Source organism: Panthera leo, chromosome D2 (assembly GCF_018350215.1).
Source record: "Panthera leo isolate Ple1 chromosome D2, P.leo_Ple1_pat1.1, whole genome shotgun sequence".
Lineage (NCBI taxonomy): Eukaryota > Metazoa > Chordata > Mammalia > Carnivora > Felidae > Panthera > Panthera leo.
Window position 1 is genome coordinate 54,677,733 of NC_056689.1, and position 22,476 is coordinate 54,700,208.

The window sequence follows — 22,476 nt, forward strand, 5'->3', positions numbered from 1 at the left end:
GGTTAAATGGGTGGCTGTATTCAAAGTGCTAAGAGCAGAATCTGGAGTACAGTGAAGGCTCTTGAAGTATAGGTGGCTATGTATTGTTTGCTCATTGAATCTTACCTAGCAACCCTATGAAGTAAGTACTATTATGGACCCCATTTTGCACATGAGGAAGTGGACACTCAGAGAGGCTGAACAAAGGTGAGCTTGTCTGGGCTCTGCTATATCTTGAGCCACCCTTCAGATGTTTGTGGAATTTAGCATTCTGCTCATGGATCATGGTGACTATTGGCTCAGTGAACCCTCATGATGATGTTCTCTCAGCAAAGATTCTCTGGTCCTGATCCACCAAGGCCAGAAGGTATAGAGAAGACCTCCCACGTGGTAGTATTTATTCTTCCTGGATCCATCTCACCTGGTCTTGGCACAGTCTTTTCTTCAACAGAGCCATGTCTGCCTATATTTGGTTGTGTGATTGTGCTGTGACCTGACCTCATTGGGGTAGCCTCAGCACCTCATCACAAGAGGCAGGTGTGTGCTGCCTAAAAGGCCACATCCTCCCTTTCCAGGGACTTTAAAGGCCCTTGATGATTTCTTCTTTATCTTATGGTGCTGAGTGTAGATAATACAAATGACTAGAAATAAGTCAGATCTCTTAGAATAAGGCAAAACCTTGCTGGAACCTGCAAGGTCCTATAAGCAAGCAACCTAGTTACCCACCTGACAATCTTTTATTATTCTCCCCTGCATCACTCTTCCAGTCACACTGACCTCATGACCAGGCACTGTCTCACCTCAGGGCCTTTGCACATGCAATTCTGGTTGCTTTAAATGCTCTTGCTCAACAGGTATGCATGCTTTCTTTTCACATCTTTGACCGGCATCAATATCACCATCTCAGAGAGACCTTTCATAATAAACTTATCCTTTCTCATCACCTTTCCTGCTTTTTTCTCCTCCTTCCTTAGCACTTATGGTTATGTAATATACCCTAAATTTTACTTATCTTGTTTGTTGTCTTTTCTTCCAGACTAGGATATAAGCACCATGTGGATGAGGATGCTTATCTGTTTTGTTCATTGCTGTAGCTTAGAGCCTAGGGCAGGTCTAGTGCACAGTATAATACATTCCATAAATAATTATTGAATGACTAATTGAAAAAACAAATGAAGCATAGCCCCTCCCCAAATAGCTATAGACCTCCCAAACTGAAATGGCTCAATCCATTAAGTATCCAGAAGCAGCACATGGAGAGAGAACTACTGGAACAATTGAGCTTTGAAGCATATGGATGGGAACATAGCTTCCTATTGAGCTTGATTTTATTTTATTTATTTATTTATTTTTTTATTTTTTAACGTTTGTTTATTTTTGAGACAGAGAGAGACAGAGCATGAACGGGGGAGGGTCAGAGAGAGGGAGACACAGAATCTGAAACAGGCTCCAGGCTCTGAGCTGTCAGCACAGAGCCCAACGCGGGGCTCGAACTCCGGGACCATGAGATCATGACCTGAGCTGAAGTCGGCCACTTAACCGACTGAGCCACCCAGGCGCCCCTTATTTTTTTAATTTTTATTTATTTACTTTGTTATTTTATTTTTTTAATTTACATCCAAGTTAGTTAGCATATAGTGCAACAATGATGTCAGGAGTAGATTCCTTAGTGCCCCTTACCCATTTAGCCCATCCCCCCTCCCACAACCCCTCCAGTAACCCTCTGTTTATTCTCCATATTTAAGAGTCTCTTATGTTTTGTCCCCCTCCCTGTTTTATGTTATATTTGCTTCCTTTCCCTTGTGTTCTGCGTCTTAAAGTCCTCATATGAGTGAAGTCATATGATATTTGTCTTTCTCTGACTCATTTTGCTTAGCATAATACCCTCCAGTTCCATCCACATAGCTGCAAATGGCAAGATTTCATTCTTTTTGATTGCCGAATAATACTCCATTGTGTATATATATACCACTTCTTCTTTATCCATTCATCCATCGATGGACATTTGGGCTCTTTCCATACTTTGGCTATTGTTGATAGTGCTGCTCTAAACATTGGGGTGCATGTGCCCCTTCAAAACAGCATACCTGCCTCCCTTGGATAAATACCTAGTAGTGCAATTGCTGGGTCGTAGGGTAATTCTATTTTTAATTTTTTGAGGAACCTCCATACTGTTTTCCAGAGTGGCTGCACCAGTTTGCATTCCCACCAGCAGTGCAAAAGAGATCCTCTTTCTCCACATCCTTACCAACATCTGTTGTTGCCTGAGTTGTTAATGTTAGCCATTCTGACTGGTGTGAGGTGGTATCTCATTGTGGTTTTGATTTGTAGTTCCCTGATGATGAGTGATGTTGAGCATTTTTTCATGTGTTTGTTGGCTATCTTCTTTGGAAAAGTATCTATTCATGTCTTTTGCCCATTTCTTCACTGGATTATTTGTTTTTTGGGTGTTGAGTTTGGTGAGTTCTTAGAGATTTTGGATACTAACCCTTTATCTGATACGTCATTTGCAAATATCTTCTCCCATTCTGTCGGTTGCCTTTTAGTTTTGCTGATTGTTTCCTTCGCTGTGCAGAGGCTTTTTATTTTGATGAGGTCCCAATAGTTCATTTTTGCTTTTGTTTCCCTTGCCTCCAGAGACTTGTTGAATAAGAAGTTGCTGTGGCCAAGATCAAAGAGGTTGTTGCCTGCTTTCTCCTTGAGGATTCTGATGGCCTCCTGTCTTACATTGAGGTCTTTCATCCATTTTGAGTTTATTTTTGTGTATGGTGTAGGAAAGTGGTTGAGGTTCATTTTTCTGCACGTCGCTGTTCAGTTTTCCCAGCACTACTTGCTGAAGAGACTGTCTGTATTCCATTGGATATTCTTTCCTGCTTTGTTAACTATTAGTTGGCCATACGTTTGTGGGTCCACTTCTGGGTTCTCTATTCTGTTCCATTGATCTGAGTGTCTGTTTTTGTGCCAGTACCATCCTGTCTTGATGATTACAGCTTTGTGATACAGCTTGAAGTCTGGCTATTGAGCTTGATTTTAAAAGAGACAAGGAAAAAGAAGTGGAGAAAGAGGGGAATAGAATTCTAAGTGATAGAAATTTCAGATTCTCAGGAGAAGAATCTGAAGATTTATTTATTCATTATACTGGGAATATGGCAATGAGCAAGCCAGAAGAAAAGTCCCTGCACTCAGGATATTTACATTCTAGTGAACATAATGTCAGGCAGTATGATCTTGAAGAAAAACATCTGCTTCTTGGAATGGTGAGATAGAAAGGGCTTACATTTCCAGAGGGTTGAGAGGTATAGGTAGATCAGTATGGCTTTCATCTGGCAGCCCACAGGAAGCTACCTTAGACTCTTGATCAGGAAGAACCATGGGAATGTCAGTTATGGGAGATTTCTGCAGCCATACATGGATGGATTCTGATAGGGAAGGGCACTGGAAGGGGTGGAAGGTATAAGAAAGGTCTGCCGTAGCAGAGGTGGAAGTGACTGGACCAGAGTGGATATCACCACAGAAGAGGGTGGGTCTAAGGCACCTGGAATGAACTGAGAATTGAGAAAGATCTTAAAACCCTGAAGTGTGAGAACAATCTAAATGTGTGTCACCAAGAACAACTACTTGATGGAAAAGAAGGAAGATAGGAGAAATGGAGCAGGGACTTTGACACTGGGATTTGGGGGAATGGTGGGGCCAGATTAGGACCAGGCCCTTGAACTTCAGTGACTATCCTGTCACTGGGCTTTGTCAATGCCCACATCAAGGGCCACAGCACTCTACTGGTGTTTACTCACCAGTGTTTGTCTGTGTTTGCTCTTCTTCTATGTGATGAGCCAAGCTTAGTCCGGATGTGACCCATCAAATTGGAAACGGTCTGAATCTAGTGAGTCACACAGGATCTGCAGAGTAAAACTTGGGTTGTTTTTGCCTGAAAACCAGCACATCTGCCAACACTCCAAATCTTTTTATTCATATAGTAAAATTTTAAGATATTACGTCTTTGATATCATGAAGTAGAGATGCCAGGATTTCTCTGTTCAGCAGAATTTTCACTAAGGACAAAACTAAATAAGACTGATCTTCACTTTAATAGGATGCTAACTATAGATGTCAGGATGGCTGTTGCATAAGAATAAAAACATCATTTTTTGTTTTTGGTTTTTTTCCTCAGACATAGCTAATTGGCTTGAAATCAATCAGTTTTCTCAAAGCTTGCGTTTCCTTCAGTTTTGTGTCTCACGTGAGAGCTGAACTTTCTACTTGGTTCTCTCATTTTAAATAGAAACATTTCCCTGCTCATCATATGAAAGGGGAAAATGGGAGGGAAGTAGTAATCTTGAATTTTCCAGTATAGTGAGACAATTCAAAGGAAAACAAACACAACACTTTGCCATTAGATATTCTGATAAAAAATGTTTCTTGAAATTGGTTTTTGAAATCGTATTTCACATGGTGTGATAGAAACCAAATTTCTGTTATCCACAAGGCAAATTAAGGGCTTTTCAAGGAGTCTGGGAGACACAGTCACTGTGAATTTTCCATAACAGGATTTGATAAAAGCAGTCATGACATCTGAAAGATTTCTGGGGGCCAGAGAAGAGGGGTAGTAACCTAAGTGGTTCCCTTTTTATGAGCACAACACAGCTAAGTCCCACCTGGACCCTTGTGTTTAGTGGTACATCTAGGACCACCTCCTAAGAAGAGTCTGGCTTCCTGCATGTGATCAGGGCTTTGGGAAACTACCTGCCATAATCCATAGAAAACATGGTAGTATTTTAATTACTCCTCCCTGGGAATCTAGCCAGTTACATAAAAAACAAACTGAGCCATTATTTTTTTGGTTTATTTTAAAAAACGTGTATGAAAAGTTCCTTAGCTTTCTCTTCAAGTTCTTTTTCTTGTCTTATCTTTAATAAGAATATGATAAAAGTCTTCAATACATTCTAATAATATGGATGTCATCGAAAACCTGGGTAAATGTGGGAAAGTATATTTCCAACTGTTCAGGAATAATGACGTTAGTAAATAATCTCATTAGGAAATGGAAGAAACAGTCACATTGAGCTGTTTCCTACTTCAGGGCTTTTGCAGTTGCTGTCCCCTTTTTCTGAAATGTTGTTACTCCTTCTCATAGCTCAACATCCAGGTCTCAGCTCAAATGTCACCTTCTTGGAGAGGCTTTCCTGCTTCAGTTTAATTCTCCCACCACAACTTTGCTGCATATCCCATTACTTAATTTCCATTAAACTGTAAACATTCCTTAGTTTAAATTTCTTCTTAGCATGTATCATGACCTGAAGTCACTTATTTGTCACTTCTGTTCTGGTTTATTTATCTCCCCAGCTAGATTGTGAACTCCAAAGAGTGGGGACCTTGTTGGTCTTTTTCACCACTAAGATTAGTGCCCAATGGATGTGGAAGGAAAGTGAGAAAGCAAAATTGTCATACTTATGAGAACAAAACAACTTAATAGGTAGATTTTTGGGGAACAGCTTGAGGGAGTAGAGCATTCAAAATTCAATTAAAGTAGAAACATTGCTGCAGTGCGCTACCCTTGGTATTTGATTTGTAATTGTTCATCCAAAGTGCTGCTTGTTACGAGTTGTGATTGTCAATATCATAACTTTGGGAACTGAGGCAGGTAGTACCTAGGGGATGCTCTTTTCCAGACTTCAGAACCTTGGCATCAAACACACTTCTGTCATACCAGTTATATTAGGATGTTTTGGCTTCAAAGTATTAAAATATTGACTCTAACTGGGCCAAAGCATAAGTCTCATGGGAGGACTGGATCAGGATTTGTTGTTTCACCAGTACAAAATGCCATCAAAAACTTAAGTTCTCTCCATCTCTGTGTTCTGCCATCATTGGATGTCATCCTATCCAGGCAGGGCAATGTCTGAGGAAGACGAGAATGCTGCCTTTCTTTTCCTGAACTTGCCCCAGCAGCCTTCCTCTAGGATCTCATGGACTATTTTTGGGTACATATCCATTGTTGAACTAGTCATTGGTGAGGGAATGAGATTATGCACAACAATCAGGCTTGACCCTGAGCTGGAGGGTTGTATCCTTTTCCCATGAGGTATGTGGACCGCTTGGAGGAATGGCAAGCATCTGAACAAAATTGAAGTTCTTTTGAGAAGGGAGAAGGGGTGGGGGAAGTGCTGTATATTTCATCTATTGTTGCTGTGTTTGGAAGCAGTAGCTAATGATTTTGTTAAAACGTTTTCTCCTAAGTTTTATACTGTTTGGTCTGATGGGTAAAGATTGGTCAAGATACTAGAGGTTGATGAGCAGACTGGAGACCCATGTAGTTATAATTCTTTGGATTAAATCCAAGCTTCTGCTCAAAAGCTTAAGGAGGAACTCCTGTTTCAGTATGCGGTAGCTGCTGCTAATCAAGAGGGAAACCCAGAGGGAAAGACTCAATTGGGCTCCTCTTTCAGCTGTTTTAATCCCGTGCCCTGTCTTTAGAGAAGTGCAATCTCTTCTGTAGAACCCATCTCATTTCACGTGCTTCTTTATTGCTTTATCCTATCCTTCTTCTTCAAAGTCTAAGAAAAAAGTTTAGGGATAGTTTGGGAAGTTGAAAGAGGAAGAGAGTGAGTTGTTAGAATGGAGGGAGTGGGCAGCATTCCATTTCTTGTTCACTTCTGCTATATGCTGTCTTCATAATGATCAAAGTAATTTTTGCCTTTTATCTAATTCTTTGCTTGGAGCTTTTTTATGTCCCATGACAGGTTAAGAACAGAATAGATGAGATAATGGGAATGAAGATATGTTCAAAACTCCACAGCCTCTATGCTATTACCAATTACAACATATAATGTGGCTGAAATGCAAGGGGATATCAAGCCAGAAAATATCTTGAGGTAGTGGGAGTTTCATGTTTGATGATATATTCTGAATACTTTTTAACATCTTTTTTTTTTAAATACTTTTTAACATCTTAAACATTTTGTGGTATATTTGAGAAATGAGGACGATTCTTGCTTTTTTGTTATTTGTTACTTGTATCCTGATGGACCTATATGACCTATTAAACTGCCAATTTGGGATTCTTCTGTCTCCTTATTCCTTATCTGACCACTGACCCAATTCTGTCCATTCTCCTTACCAAAGCCACTAATTCAGTCTTGGTCCTCATCACAGAACAAACAAATCCTTTTGTTCTTGAATTATTTACCTATTACTTTGCAAGTGTTTTATGAATAAAGATGGACCTTTATCTATCTTTGATGTCTCCAGATAGCGAGCACAAGACAATACAGAAAGTAGAGGAAAAGTCAATGTTTGTTGACTTCTTATTGATATTTCCTTTTCTGCTTTTGATTTTAGAGTCTGAACTGAAGAGTTTTTGTTCTAGAAATATACTGATCATCCTTGGCTTCTCCTCTATCATGGCTGTGATTGCTTTGATCGCTGTGGGGCTGACCCAGAACAAACCATTGCCAGAAAATGTTAAGGTAAATCAAATCTTGAGGGGGTCTGGTTGGGGTTGGGCGAGGGAAGGAAGTTATGGTAAATCAGAGCTTTCAGGAGGAGTGGAGGTTCTGGCAGCTCAGGAGCAAGTCAATATCCATTGAATTAAGGGGGTAAAATGGAAACAATGTTCATTCTGGAAGAGAGAATGCCTTGAATCAATTAGTGGTAGGAAGAGAATTGTGTTTATGTTTGTTCAGCAATAATTATTATTAGTACTTTAACAGAAACAGATACTTAATTCACTACATCCAGATATGCGCTAGTATTTTGTGGGAATATTTTGTGCTGATATTCTCTGATCTAGTACTATCTCTACTTCTTACTCCTTGTTTCATTGTGGATGTGTCACAGCACTGTACTCTTTGTTCTTCTTATTCAATTACTACTGTCACCAAAATAATAAAATTTATTAGCATTGTATAAAGCACTTTGAAGGTCAAAGAATGTGGAGAAGATCTGTTCCTCATCTCCAAAATACTAAAGAAAGAAGCAAAATCAGTTTTAAAAATGCAAAGAAAATATACATGTATCGAATATAGTAATTTGAAATGAATTCATGGGTGGACAGATTTCTTGGGAAATTTCCAACATTTGAAGAGCTAGTTAATATCATTGAAAATAAGAATGAAATTTTGCCATTTACAACAACATGGATGGCACTAGAGTGTATTATTTAAGCGAAATAAGTCAGTCAGAGAAAGACAAATATATAATTTCACTCATATGTGGAATTAAAAAAATTTTTTTTAATGTTTTTATTTATTTTTGAAGGAGAGAGAGACAGAGCATGAGCAGGGGAGGAGCAGAGAAAGAGGGTGACATAGAATTTGAAGCAGGCTCCAGGCTCTAAGCTGTCAGCACAGAGCCCGATGTGGGGCTCGAACTCACAAACTGTGAGATCATGACCTGAGCCGAAGTCGGACACTTAACCGACTGAGCCACCCAGGTGCCCCACTCATATGTGGAATTTAAGAAACAAAACAGATGAACATAGGGGAAGAGAAGGAAAAATAAGACAAAAACAGAGGAGGCAACCCATAAGAGACTCTTAAATACAGAAAATAAACTGAGGGTTGCTGGAGGGGAGGTAGGTTGGGGGGATGGGCTAAATGAGTGATGGGCATTATGGAGGGCACTTGCTGGGATGAGCACTGGGCGTCATATGTAAGTGACAGAATCAATGGGTTCTACTCCTGAAATCAATACTACACTGTATGTTAACTAACTTGAATTAAATAAATAAATTTTTAAAAATAATTAGGGTCATTAACTCTGTTGTGATTTATTTCTGCTTCCTTTCAAACTCATCAAAGTAAAATTTCTAAAACATGAATCTCTCATGAGTACCTTATAATGTGGTCATTATTTAATCTGTTAAGTAATAAGCATATGGTAAATGTAAATTTATGTTGTAAACACACCTTTTTAAACTTTCATTGAAATTAATCTACAAGTAAATAAAACTAAAATGGCCCAGAATATATCAATATGCTAATGTTGTACATATTGGCACGTATGTACATGAACTATACATATGTTCAGAAGTTAACTTGACCATGGAGGCTCTGGAATACATCTTCAAAAGTATATTTTCTTGTATTTGAAGTTACTAAACTGTGAGACTGGAAAGATGGATGCATATGCCGGGCTTCTAAAACTTTTGCCACCCACCCAAATCAGTTGCTGTATAGCAGAGGCCTGGATATTTCATTGGCATTCCTTTGCAACACGAACTCAACTCAGTGGAACTGTGCACAGCAGCCCCTTTGTCAGCACAGAAGGCTGATATTATCTCATTGTCGATGGTCTCTTGCCTTTTAATGTTGAGTGATGTCGGCTCTCTTGGCAAAACTTCACTCACAGTTGAAGTCTCGTGACATCTTGGTTCTGCTATTTGTTTACCAGCTCCAAAAGTACATGCCTTCTTGATTTGACCTTTTTACATGTTCATTATTGCATCATTGGAGAGGGGGACTGTCTAGGAGGCAAAATCCATGACAGACCTGAGCTCCGTGTTCCCAAAGAATACTTCTGCAATCACAGTGGTCACCATTGACTCTGTTGTGATTCTGTGTTGTATTGGACCTACAAAATGGAACAAAGTCTTTAAATAAAAAGTATGAGTATTTGAAGAGTAGGCACTGGCATATGAAATGAATCTTTATAGCAATATCACTGGTTTATTTAACACAAAGATCAATTTATATATGCAAGTTAGCTATTTATTAAGGTCATACATTAATTTTAATAAGATTGCTGGCATATATTGAGGGCAAAAGTATTTTAGGCACTTGTCTTTGGTGATGGCTGTAAGCTATGTATGCTACCCAATTTGATAGTCATTAGCCCTATACAGCTATTTCAACTTAAGTTAATTAAAATAAAAGATCTTGTCTTTAATTGTGCCAGCCACATTCCAAGTATTCAATAGCCTCCTGTGGCTGGTGGCTACTAAATTGGACAGTGCAGACATAGAACATTTCCATTGCTGCAGAAAATTTAATTGGACATTGCTGCTTTGGAGCATACTCTTTGATAATATCTCTTAAATCATTCAAAACTAAGTTTGATGAATAAGGTGTGTCATTAAATATTATATAATCTAAAATAAGGAGCAATAAACGAGACTCTTTTCTTGGGTGGTTTGTAAAATAATACCAGGATCATCCCAAATATCATGAGCTACTTGAGTGCTTTGAGTAGTTTGTTGGAATCAGTTTATTTCCTTTCAAAAATGATTTAAAGAATAACACTTATTTTGATATTTGTACCTGGTACATTTGTTTGAAAAATGTATAACATCAAACTTCTGGGGAAGATGGAGTAGGAGGACCCTAAGCTCATCTTGTTCCATGGAACAAGATAACACCTACATCAGTGTAAGTAACCCAGAAAGTGATCTGAAGACTGGCAGAACAGACTTTCCACAGTTAAATGTAGAGAAGGGGACCACATTGCAGAGGGTAGGAAGGGCAGAGATGTGTTTAGAAGCTAAATGGAACTGTGTGACTGTCTGTGGGAGGGAAGAACAATACAGGCATGGAAAGGGGAGAGGACAAGACTCTCACACCAAGCACCTCAGGCACGGGGATCCTGCATGTGAAGCAGGGGCCTATACCTGGAACTTTGAAAATTAGTGAGCTCAGTTCTGGAAGAGCTGGGATGGTGAGAGGAAACTAAGTCCCCAGCCTTAAAAAGATAGCACAACAAACAGCCCCTGGAGATACAACCTAGAAGCAGCAGTTTGAAAATCACCTGGGGTGTGCAAGAGGGAGATTTGTTTACTAATCTCAGAGCATGTGCTTGGAAGGGTAGGGATCATTGAGAGACTTCTCCAGGAACAAAGGAGCTGGTAGATGCTATCTCCTCCCCCACCTCCCAACATAAACACATGGACACCTGTGAACCAGCACTGTTCCAACACTACCTAACTTGCTAACAGCCTGCCCCCACCCTTGTGTTCTCCTGAGGACATGCAGGTGTCTCACTCCAGGTCTATCACAACAGACCTTGCTAACACAACCCACCCTGCTCCCAAGTGCTTCTTGGGATCCACTCCCTCTAATCCAGCCATCCTTGGTTCTGGTGGCCACAGGTCCCCTTCCACAGCAGACCTACACAAACCTTGCTAACACTGTGTGCCCCAGGCCTCCAGCCCCACATTCTTCTGTGTACCTGCCCCGTCCAATATGCCCTTGACCAGAGCCCATTCAAAGTGGTGCAACAAGCCTAGCAATGTGTAAGCAGCCCTGATGACCCAGCACCACTCCAAAGTGACTCCTGCCCCAGGGAGAAAAGATAACCACACACACCAGTCTGCCTGCAGCCCTAGCAGTGGTCTGGGGCAGATATCTGGTCTGACTGTGGGCCCCTTCAACCAATGAAAGTCTCTCAGAAGACAACACAAGAAACACCCTGCAGTTTGTGCTAATGCATCTCTGGCCAACCCCTGGTCTGACTCAACTCAAGCCAAAGGTGGCCCCAGACTGGTCCACTAACAGCACAGGGACCAAACCCTGCCCACAATAGGCAAAGAGAGCCATCGCAGATAATTGGACTGAAGTAAAAAGTGGCTCAGCCACAACAACAGGGCACATGCATCACACATAGGAGACACCCCTGAAGTGCCAGGTTCTGGTGAACAGGGAACACTGCACGCCAGGGCACTACAGGACCTCTTCTTTATAAGGCCATTACTTTCAAGTACAGGGGATGTAGCTATCTTTCTTAACACAGAGAAGAAAAAAATGCAGAGAATTAGACAAAATGAGGAGACAGAGGAATTTGTCCCAAAGAAAAGAACAGAACAAAATCACAGCAAGAGATAACAAACAGAGATAAGTAATATGCCTGACAGAGAATTTAAATTAATGGTCATAAAGATACCCACTGGACTTGAGAAGAGAGTGACACCCTTAACAAAGAAATAGAAAACAAAAAAAGAACCAATCAGAGATGAAGTACTCAAACTGAAATAAAAAATACACTAGATGGAATAAATAGTAGACTAGAGGAAGCAGAAGAATGGATCAGTGACCTGGAGGGCAGAGTAATGGGAAGCCATCAAGCTGAATGGGAGAAAAAAATAAAAACAGAGTTAGGGAACTCAGCAACACCATCAAGCATAAAAACATTTGCATTATAGGGCTCCCAGAAGGAGAAGAGAGTGTAAAGGGGGGCAGAAAATTTATTTGAAAAAATAGCTGAAAACCTCCTGGATCTAGGGAAGGAAACAGAAATCCAGATCCAGGAGGATCTCTTTGAGTGGTAAGGAAAGATCATAGGCAGGAGTAAGAAAAGTAGGAAGCAGGAACCCATGAACAGCGAGATCATGACCTGAGCCAAAGTCAGACACTCAGTTGACTGAGCCACCCAGGTGCCCACAGAATACACATTCTTTTCAAGTGCACACAGAATGTTCTCCAGAATAGATCACATATTAGGCTACAAAGCAAGTCTCAATAAATTAAAAAATACTGAAGTCATACCATGGATCTTTTTGGACTACAACACTCTGAAACTAGAAATCAACCACAAGCAAGAATCTGGAAAGAGCACAGATATATGGAAGTTAAAGAGCGTGCTACTAAACAATGAGTGGGTCAACCAAGAAATCAAAGAGGAAATAAATACATGGAGACAAATGCAAATGAAAACATAATTGTTCAAAATTTGGGGGATGCAGCAAAGTTGTTCTAAGAGGGAAGTTCATACCAATACAGGCCTAACTCAAAAAACAAGAAAAATCTTAAATAAACAACCTAATCTTACACCTAAAGGAGCTAGAAGGATAAGAAACAAAACCCCAAACGAGTAGGAGGAAGGAAATATTAAAGATTAGAGCAGAAATAAACTCAGTGGCAACTAAAAATGACAATAGAACATATCAATGAAACCAGAGCTGGTTCTTTAAAAAGATCAACCAACTTGATAAACCTTTATCCAGGCTCATCAAAGAGAGGGAGAGAGAGAGAGAGAGAGAGAGAGATGACTCAAATAAACAGAATCAAAAAAGGAAAGAGGATAAATACCAATACCACAGAAATATAAAGGATTATAAGAGAATATTATGAAAAATTATATGACAACAAACTGGGCAACCTAGAAGAAATGGACAAATTCCTAGAAACATCGCCTCCCAAATTTGAATCAAGAATAAATAGAAAATTTGAGTAGACCTATTACCAACAAAGAAATTGAATCAGTAATCAAAAAACTCCCAACAAACACAAATCCAGGACCAGACGGCTTAAGAGGTGAATTCTACTAAACATCTATGTATGTAGGTATGTGTGTGTATTTTAAAGATTTTATTAAATAATCTCTACACCCAACGTGGGGTTCGAATTTACAATCCCAAAATCAAGAGTCACATGCTCTACCAACTGAGCCAGCCAGATGCCCCTCTACCAAACATTTAAAGAGCTAATACCTATTTTTCTCAAACTATTCCCAAAAACAGAAGAGGAAGGAAAGCTTCCAAATTCATTCTATGAGGCCATCATTACCCTGATACCAAAACCAGATAAAGACACTACAAAAAAAGACAACTACAGGCTAATATCTCTGATGAACATAGATGCAAAAATCCTCAATAAAATATTAGCAAACCAAATCCAACAATACATTAAGTCATTCACTACAATCAAGTGGGATTTATTCCTGGGCTTCAAGGTAGTTTAATATTCACAAATCAATCAGCATGATATATCACATCTGCAAGAGAAAGGATAAAAACCATATTATCATCTCAATAGATGGAGAAAAAGAATGCAACAAAGTATAATATCCATTCAGGACAAAAACCCTCAACAAAGTACGTTTAGAGGGAACATGCATAAACATAGTAAAGACCGTATATAAAAACCCCACAGCTGGGATGCCTGGCTGACTCAGTCAGTAGAGCATGTTACTCTTGATCTTGGGGTTGTGAGTTCAAGCTCCACTATGGGTGTAGAGATTACCTAAAAATAATATCTTTAAAAAAAAACCCACAGCTAACAGCTCAATAGTGAAAAGCTTTTCCCCTAATGTCAGGAATAAGACAAGGATGTCCACTCACCATTTTATTCAACATGGTACTAGAAGTCCTAGCCACAGCAATCAGACAAGAAAAAGAAACAAAATGGTATCCAGATTGGTAAGGAAGAAGGAAAACTTTCACTATTTGCAGATGACATGATACTATATATAGAAAACCCTAAAGACTCCACCAAAAAACTACTAAAACTGATAAATGAATTCAGTAAGGTCAGAGGATACAAAATCAATATACAGAAATCCATTGCATATCTATACACTAATAAGAAGTAACAGAAAGAGAATGTAAGAAAAAAATCCCTTTACAATTGCACCAAAAAAATAAAATGCCTAGGAATAAACTTAACCAAGGAAGTGAAAGTCTCGTAGTCTGAGAACTATAAAACACTGATGAAAGAAACTGAAGATAACACAAGCAAATGAAAGATATTCCATGCTCATGGATTGAGAGAACCAATATTGTTGAAATGTCCATACTACCCAAAGCAATCTACAGATTTAATGCAATCCCTATCAAAATACTAATAGTATTTTCACGGAACAAGAACAAACAATCCAAAAATGTGTATGGAACCACAAAGACCCTGAATAACCAAAGCAATCTTGAAAAAGAAGAACAAAACCAGAAATATCAGAATCCCAGATTTCAAAATATACTACAAAGCTGTACTCTTCAAAATAGTGTGGTACTGGCACAAAAATAGACACACAGATCAATAGAACAGAATCAAGAGCCCAGAAACAAACCCATAATTATATGGTAAATTAATCTTTGACAAAGGTGGCAAGAATGTGCAATGGGAAGAAGTTTCTTCAACAAATGGTGTCGGGAATACTGGACACATACATGCAAAAGAATGAAACTGGACTACCTTCTTACACCATACAAAAAAGAAACTCAAAATTGATTAAGGACCTAAATGTGAGACCTGAAACCATAAAAATACTAGAAGAGAACACAGGCAGTAATTTCTTTCACATCAGCCATAGCAACATTTTTCTTGATATGTCTTCTGAAGCAAGGGAAACAAAAGCAAAAATAATCTATTGGGATTTCTTCAAAATAAAAACTTCTGCACAGCAAAGGAAACAATCAACAAAACTAAAAAAAGACAGCCTACTGGGTGGGAGATGATATTTTCAAATGACATATCTAGTAAAGTGTTACTATTCAAAATATATTAAAAACTTATACAGCTCAACACCAAAAAACCAGATAATCCGATTAAAAATGGACAGAAGACGTGTACAGACATTTCTCTAAAGAAGACATACAGATGGCCAACAGACACATGCAAAGATGCTCAACATCACTTATCATCGGGGATGTGTCAATCAAAACCACAATGAGATATCACCTCACACCTGTTAGAATGCCTAGACTCAAAAACACAAAGAACAACAAGTGTTGGTGAGGATGTGGGAAAAGGGAACCATTGTGCACTATTGGTGGGAATGCAAACTGGCACATCCACTGTGGAAAGCACTGTGGAAAACACACACATATATATGATATATATATATATATATATATATCATATATATATGTATATATATATGATATATATATCATACATATGGAATATTATTCATCCATAAAAAGAATTAAATCTTGCCATTTGCAACAACATGGATAGTGCTAAAGATAGAGAATATAATGCTAAATGAAATGAGTCAGGGAAAGACAAATGCCATATGTTTTCACTTATCTGTGGAATTTAAGAAACAAACAAAAAAGAGACAACCCAAAAAACAGACTCAACTACAGACAACAAACTGATCGTTACCAGAGGGCAGGTTGGGTGGGGAGATGAGTGAAATAGGTGAAGGAGATTAAGAGTACACTTATCATGATGAGCACTGAGTAATGTGTAGAATTGTTGAATCACTATATTCTACACCTGAAACTAATATAACATTGTATGTAACTATACTGGAATTAAAATAAAATAAAAATATATAACATCATCTCTTTATGACCATACCTTATTTAGCAGATCTTTGTTCACAGATTCATGTATCAACAATTATGTATTAAGTATCTGTGTTAGGCACTGGGCTACACAATTGGGAAGCCAGTATAGATATGATTGAGCTTACTATCTGGGGAAGGAAACACATTTAATAGATGGCACAAATTATTAATTATAGTTGTGATGAATGCCACCAAGTGAAAGCCAGGCAGTGTTCCTTGAAAGAAATCACGTTTACAATGTTTGAAGGATGATTAGAAGTTAGCTGAGTTAGGGGTGCCTGTATGGCTCAGTCGGTTAAGCGTCCAACTTAGGTCATGGTCTCAAGGTTCATGAGTTTGAGCTCCGTGTTGGGCTCTGCTGACAGCTCAGAGCCTGGAGCCTGCTTCAGATTCTGTGTCTCCCTCTCTCTTTGCCCCTCCCCCACTCATGCTCTCTGTCTCTCTGTCTCTCTGTCTCTGTCTCAAAAATGAATAAACATTGGGGCACCTGGGTGCCTCAGTCGGTTAAGCGTCCGACTTTGGCTCAGGTCACGATCTCGCGGTCCGCGGGTTCGAGCCCTGCGTCGGGCTCTGGGCTGATGGCTCAGAGCCTGGAGCCTGCTTCCGATTCTGTGTTTCCCTCTCTCTCTGCCCCTCCCCCGTTCATGCTGTGTCTCTCTCTGTCTGAAAAATAAATAAACGTTAAAAAAAAAAAGAAAAGAAATATTAAAAAAAAAAATGAATAAACATTAAAAAAAAACACCTTTTTTTTTTTTTTTAAAGGAATGAACATACCTTACTTTTCGAAGTTAGCTGAGTTAGGGGCACCTGAGAAGCTCAGCCAGTTAAACATTCAACTCCTGATCTTGGCTCAGGTCTTGATCTCAGTGTTGTGAGTTCATCCCCCAAATTGGGCTCTGCACTGGGCTTGAGTCTACTTTAATTAATAAATAAATAAATAAATAAATAAATAAATAAATAAATAAATAAATAAGAGGAAGTTAGCTGAGGTAGAGATGGATAGAGAGTATTCCAGGCAAAAGGAAAGCAAGTCCAAGAATCTCACAGATAAAGATGGTGAGAGAGGTGGTACAGTCTGTTTCTTGCAAATCAGGTTGAGGATTTTAGTTTTAATCCTAAGAGCAATGGGAAGGACAGTAACATCAGATTTGTGTTTTGCAGAGATCACTCTGGCTGCAATGAAGTAGAGGGTGGGAGGATAAGAGCAGATGTAGGAGACTAGGCTATTACAGTAATTTGGAAGGGGGAGAAGGTTTTGAGTTAAGTTTCTGAAGAAAAATGTTTTTGTTTTTGAGGTCTTGGACATCCAAGGAGAAATGTCAAAGCAGTTGGATAATCAGATCTAGACCTCATAGAAGAGGTGTAGACCCACACTGCTTATGAGAAGTATAATGCAAGCCACATTTTAATTTTTCTAGGAGCAGCACTTTTAAAAAGTAGAAAGAGGTGAAATTAATTTTAATAACAATGTAATTAATTAAATGCATTAATTAAATTTTAATGTAGTGCAATTCATTATATCCAAAATATTATTTCAACATTCCATCAAAATAATTATTAATGAAACATTTCCCATTCCTTTTTTCATGCTATTTTCAAAATCCAATGCAATCTTTAACTTAAGTCACATGTTAATACAGACTATGGTTGGCCCTTGAACAACATGGGTGGTTAGGAGTACCATTCCCTGCCACACAGTCAAAAATCCGTGTATAACTTTTGATTCCCCAAAAACTTAATTGCCTAGTCTTGACCAGAAGCCTTACCAATAACATAAACATAAAATATGATTCACACATATTTTGTATGTTGTATGTATTATATACTGTATTCATACAATAAAGTGAGCTTGAGAAAAGAAAACGTTACGAAAATAAGAAGAGGGCACCTCGATGGTGGTTCAGTTGTTAAGCATCTGACTTCAGCTCAAGTCATGATCTCACAGTTTGTGGATTCAAGTCCCCACTTGGGTGAGCACAATCCCTGCTTCTCTGTCTCCTCTCTCTCTCTCTGCCCCTCCCTCACTTGTGCTCTCTATCTCTCTCTCAAAAAGAAAGAAAGAAAGAGAGAAAGAAAGAAAGAAAGAAAAAGAAAAAAGCAAATCATAAGAAAAGAAAAATAAGATAAAAACAGGGAAGCAAACCACAAGAGACTCTTAAATACATAGAGCAAACTGAGGGTTGCTGGAGGGGTAATTAGGTCAGGGGATGGGCTAAATGGGTGATGGGCATTAAGGAGGGCACTTGTTGGGATGAGCACTGGGTATTATATATAAGTGATGAATCACTGGGTTCTATTCCTGAAACCAAGACTGCACTGTATGTTAACTAACTTGAATTTAAATAAATAAATTTTAAAAAGAAAATCATAATAAGGGAAAATACATTTACAGCATTGTACTGTATTTACTGAAAAGAATCCATGTATAAATGGACCTGCATAGTTCAAATCTGTGTTGTTCAAGGGTCACCTGCAGTCAACATTTCAAGGGCTCAATAGCCACAAGGGCTATTTCAAGGGCTGCCTTATTGAACAGTATGGGTCTAGACTAAAGATATGGTTCTTATGTCATTGATGTATTGAAGTCCTAGAAGTATATGAGATTATAGGAAAGGGGTAAAAAGCAAGAAGAGGGCAAGGACCAAGTCCTGAGGAATTCTGTCATTCTAATATAGTGCTTGCAGTTTATAAATCATTTCCATTTTTTCTTCCAGGACTGCTCTAAGGAATGAAAGATTATCCTCATAGATAAACAAAATGAGGGCCTTTGGGGTTCTCTTGCACAAGGCTCAGTATCTCATGGGTTACCGCAAGAATTAATTGGGATAAATAAATGCAAATGTGAAGTGCTGAGCAGTAGTCCTGGCCCACTGTGGACACTCAGCAATTGATAGATCATATATTATCATCTTTGCAGCCTGTCTGCCTGGTGACAAATTGCCATTTTATCCCTGCTTCTTCCCATCTAACCCACCCTTGTCTAACCCAGCCCAGGTCAACCCTCCCATTCTGCTGATGCAGTCCTGTCATCTTCCTACCTAACCCAGTTTGGATTCTGCCTTAATGGAGAAGTAGTGGCCTCATGCCCACGCCACATCTAGAAAAACACAAGAACTCCTTCTTGTACTGATGTGTTGTTTACTTGCCCAGCTACTGAGGTGGTAAGCATGTTGAGGACAGGGCCTGGATTTCATATGTCGTTGCATGCATTTTATTATTTATTCACTCAACTTATTCACTTAACAAATAGACATTGACCATCTACTCTTTTTTTAAAAATTTTATTTATTTTTAATTTAATTTATTTTTAAATTTACATCCAAGTTAGTTAGCATATAGTGCAATAATGATTTCAGGAGTAGATTCCTTAATGCCCCTTACCCATTTAGCCCATCCCCCCTCCCACAACCCCTCCAGCAACCCTCTGTTTGTTTTGCATATTTAAGAGTTTTTTATGTTTTATCCATATATGAGGATTTTAAGATACAAAACAGACCATCTACTCTTATTTTAGGTCCTGGGTATATGCCAATGAGCAAGACTGGCAAAGTCCTTACTTTCATGGAGCTTATAGTCTAGTGGAAGAGATAATCATTAATCAAATAATCACAAAATCCATGTTAAATTATAACCAGCACAGCATCTGACTTGGTTGCCTCATAGAAGTTTGCTGGCTCAATGAATAGAGTTACACAGGTAAAACTGCCTCCTACTTGGATGTGAAGAGCATGTGAAGGACCAGATTGATGGCAAGATTTGTCAACGTGGGAGGCAGGCCTCTGTCTCCAAATCCCCTGGAGACCAGGGTTCCCTATTCCACCCCCGTCCTCCCAGCCCCAGCTCAGTTTGAACCTTCAGGTTGCAGGGTTTGAAAAACCTACCTGTTGAATATACATTCTGGGACATTCTCATGCCCTTAAAGTCTGGGAACCAACTGTCCCATAGATATGCAATGATGACTTTCAAAAAGTAGGCCTTAGTGAACTACGTGCCCCCTGGGAAAGTGCCTTTATCCTAGTGGACCTGGATGGGGAGGTAGCTTTTCAGATCTGCTCAGTTCATCACTTCCTTAATTTCCTGCTCATTAGTGAACACTGGCATTTAGCGAGTTACCAGATATTCCTTATAGCACAAACATTCTACATTCTGGCACACACAGATCCCCACAGGGTTCTCTCAAAGGCACCAGACTGACCCAGTACCAAACCACATGCCTTCATTAACAGCTGCCACTTCTGTGGAAAGCCTGCTGGCTCAGGGACCAGATGGTTTTGATTTCAGTCTCAGATCTGCTACTTTCTGCTATGAGACTTGAGCAAGTAGGATTCTCTCTCTATGCCTCAGTTTCCTCATATTAAAATGGAAGTGGTTGTGAGGATTATAAGGAATAATACCAGTGGCTCACTTATCAGAGTATCTAGCACATCAGAAGCCCTCGTGGAGACCAGCTGTCCATACTACTTTGAGGGAGATGAGTTCTAGGGAAGGCCGTTAGCTGCTAATCTGTTAAGGTTGCTGAGCCTGTCCCAGTATATCTGCTTTTTCACAGGGAATTAAAGTGGTCTTTTTCGTTAAGCATTTGTTATTGTGCGATTGTATCTTTTTATGGAGAATTTGGAAGGATTTGCTCCAATTTTCAATCTCAAATTCTCCCGGAAAATGTCTATATTATTTGTACTCCACTGGATTTTAATGTTGTCTTGTTTAAAAAACAATCCCTGGTGATGGATGGTGATGGTGTTTGCACCAAAGTGTGAATGTACTTAATGCCACTGAACTGTACACTGAACGTACACTTAAAATGGTTAAGTTTATGTTCGGTGTATTTTACCACAATTAAACAGACAAAAGCAATAAAACTATGGTTTGTATTGAAGGTCTAGTAATTCCAATTAAAGGGGAAAAAAAGGCAGAAAATGGTCTCCAATTGTTTATAGGCCCTGCCGGCATTGCTGTAGCTAATGGAGACCTGATTTGTTTATAGAGTACTAGAGTCAAGTTCAAAAGGATTAGTTTTGTTTATTCAAAAGGACTCACTGAAACAGACTGAGGAGGCTGCTAAAAGTACAACTAAAGCTACAGAGGCTTTTAAGAAAGATTCTAAAGAACCAGTGTGTTTGAAATGACCAAGAGAAGTTAATTATCCCATGGCTGCCCATGTTACTTGGCTTACGGGTTGTTTTTGGGTGGTGGTGGTAGTGGTGGTGGAACTCAACCCCAATGGCACTACTTTATATTGGGCTGTGAATATTAACTTCTTTTGAGACTGGAAGGAGTGCAGGAACCATATAACTCTAACCCCCCTCATTCATTCATTCGATTCAACAATTGTCTGTTGAATTCCTTCTTTGTGCCTAACACGTGGTAGTGTATACTGTGGTGGATGCTGGCTATACCATGGTAAGCAAAATAGAGCTGCCTGAACAATGTACCACATCCTTATGGGGAAGACAGACATGAAGCAAATAGCCACACAGACATGTAGTACACGTCATGGTAAGTGCTGTCTTTAGAGCAAAAGTACAGGTACTCTGAGCCATGGATTAGGAGGGTAGAGTCAAATCTGAGAAGGTCAGAGAAGGCTGGCATCTCAGGTGAAGGGCATTCTGGGCCAAGGCTGTGGAACAGAAGCTACCTGTCCTCCAGGGAATCGAGGGCTGGTCAGTGTCATGGCAGGTGCTTCTGAATGAGAAGACTGAGGTTGAATATCTCACTTCTGCAGAGTCAGGAATACAAGTAGATCATCTGATGCTCCAGTTTTCTGTTTACCCCCACATCTAGGGACATTTACTCAGACTCCTGGACTTGTGACATTTGTGCAGGTAGAATTACTTCCATCTTAAGGAGAGTTTTGGCCCACCTCCACATGACCCCTCTCGGTGGGCTCAGGGTCTGTTGTCACCTGCACCTCCAGGTCTTCACCAAATGCCCTACATTGGCCTCTCCATGAACCAAGCAAGGTCATTTTTATTATTCCTTTTTCTAGAGCACTGCTTCTGTTCACTCAACATAGCTTAGGAAGATTGGTTATGATTTTAAAATCGTGGACATGATCAAAAACTAGCCTAAGATAAAATTGTATACAACAGTAAGATTTCAGCTATATAAAAATTTATGCATTTAGGAAAGACTGGAAGGAGATAAATCAAAATGACGGTGATGTCTAGTTGGTAGGATCTTAAGTATCTTTTTACGCCTCTCCCCTTCATTTCCTAGATGCTATTTAATAAATATTTAAAATAGAAAGTAATATTGAAATATTATTAAATATTTAATAAATATTTAAAATAGAAAGTAATATTGAAATAATAATAGGGGAATGTCGTATCTCTTCATCATCACACAAATCTTTGTTGTTTCTTTAGTGTGAAGAACAGACTCACAGGGGCTTTTAGAAGTGTTTTAAATATGAGCTACAGAAGCACTGGGTAAGAGTGATAGGATGGCACAAGACAAAGCATTTGTCAAAGCATTTCTGTTGGGTGGAGATTTTTATTTTA

General features: G+C 39.2%; 1 protein-coding gene across 6 annotated transcripts in view; it reads left to right on the forward strand.

Annotated features, from left to right (window-relative positions):
- Positions 1–22,476, forward strand: part of ENTPD1 (ectonucleoside triphosphate diphosphohydrolase 1) — a 91,370-nt gene that overhangs the window by 41,811 nt on the left and 27,083 nt on the right. For 2 of the 6 annotated variants that reach the window (XM_042907699.1, XM_042907698.1), the window contains exons 1-2: positions 198–346; positions 7,315–7,442. In XM_042907699.1, the coding sequence (XP_042763633.1) occupies positions 292–346; positions 7,315–7,442 (183 nt within the window). In that variant the 5' untranslated portion in view covers positions 198–291. The other 4 variants (XM_042907695.1, XM_042907696.1, XM_042907697.1 and 1 more) reach the window with 3 other exon arrangements.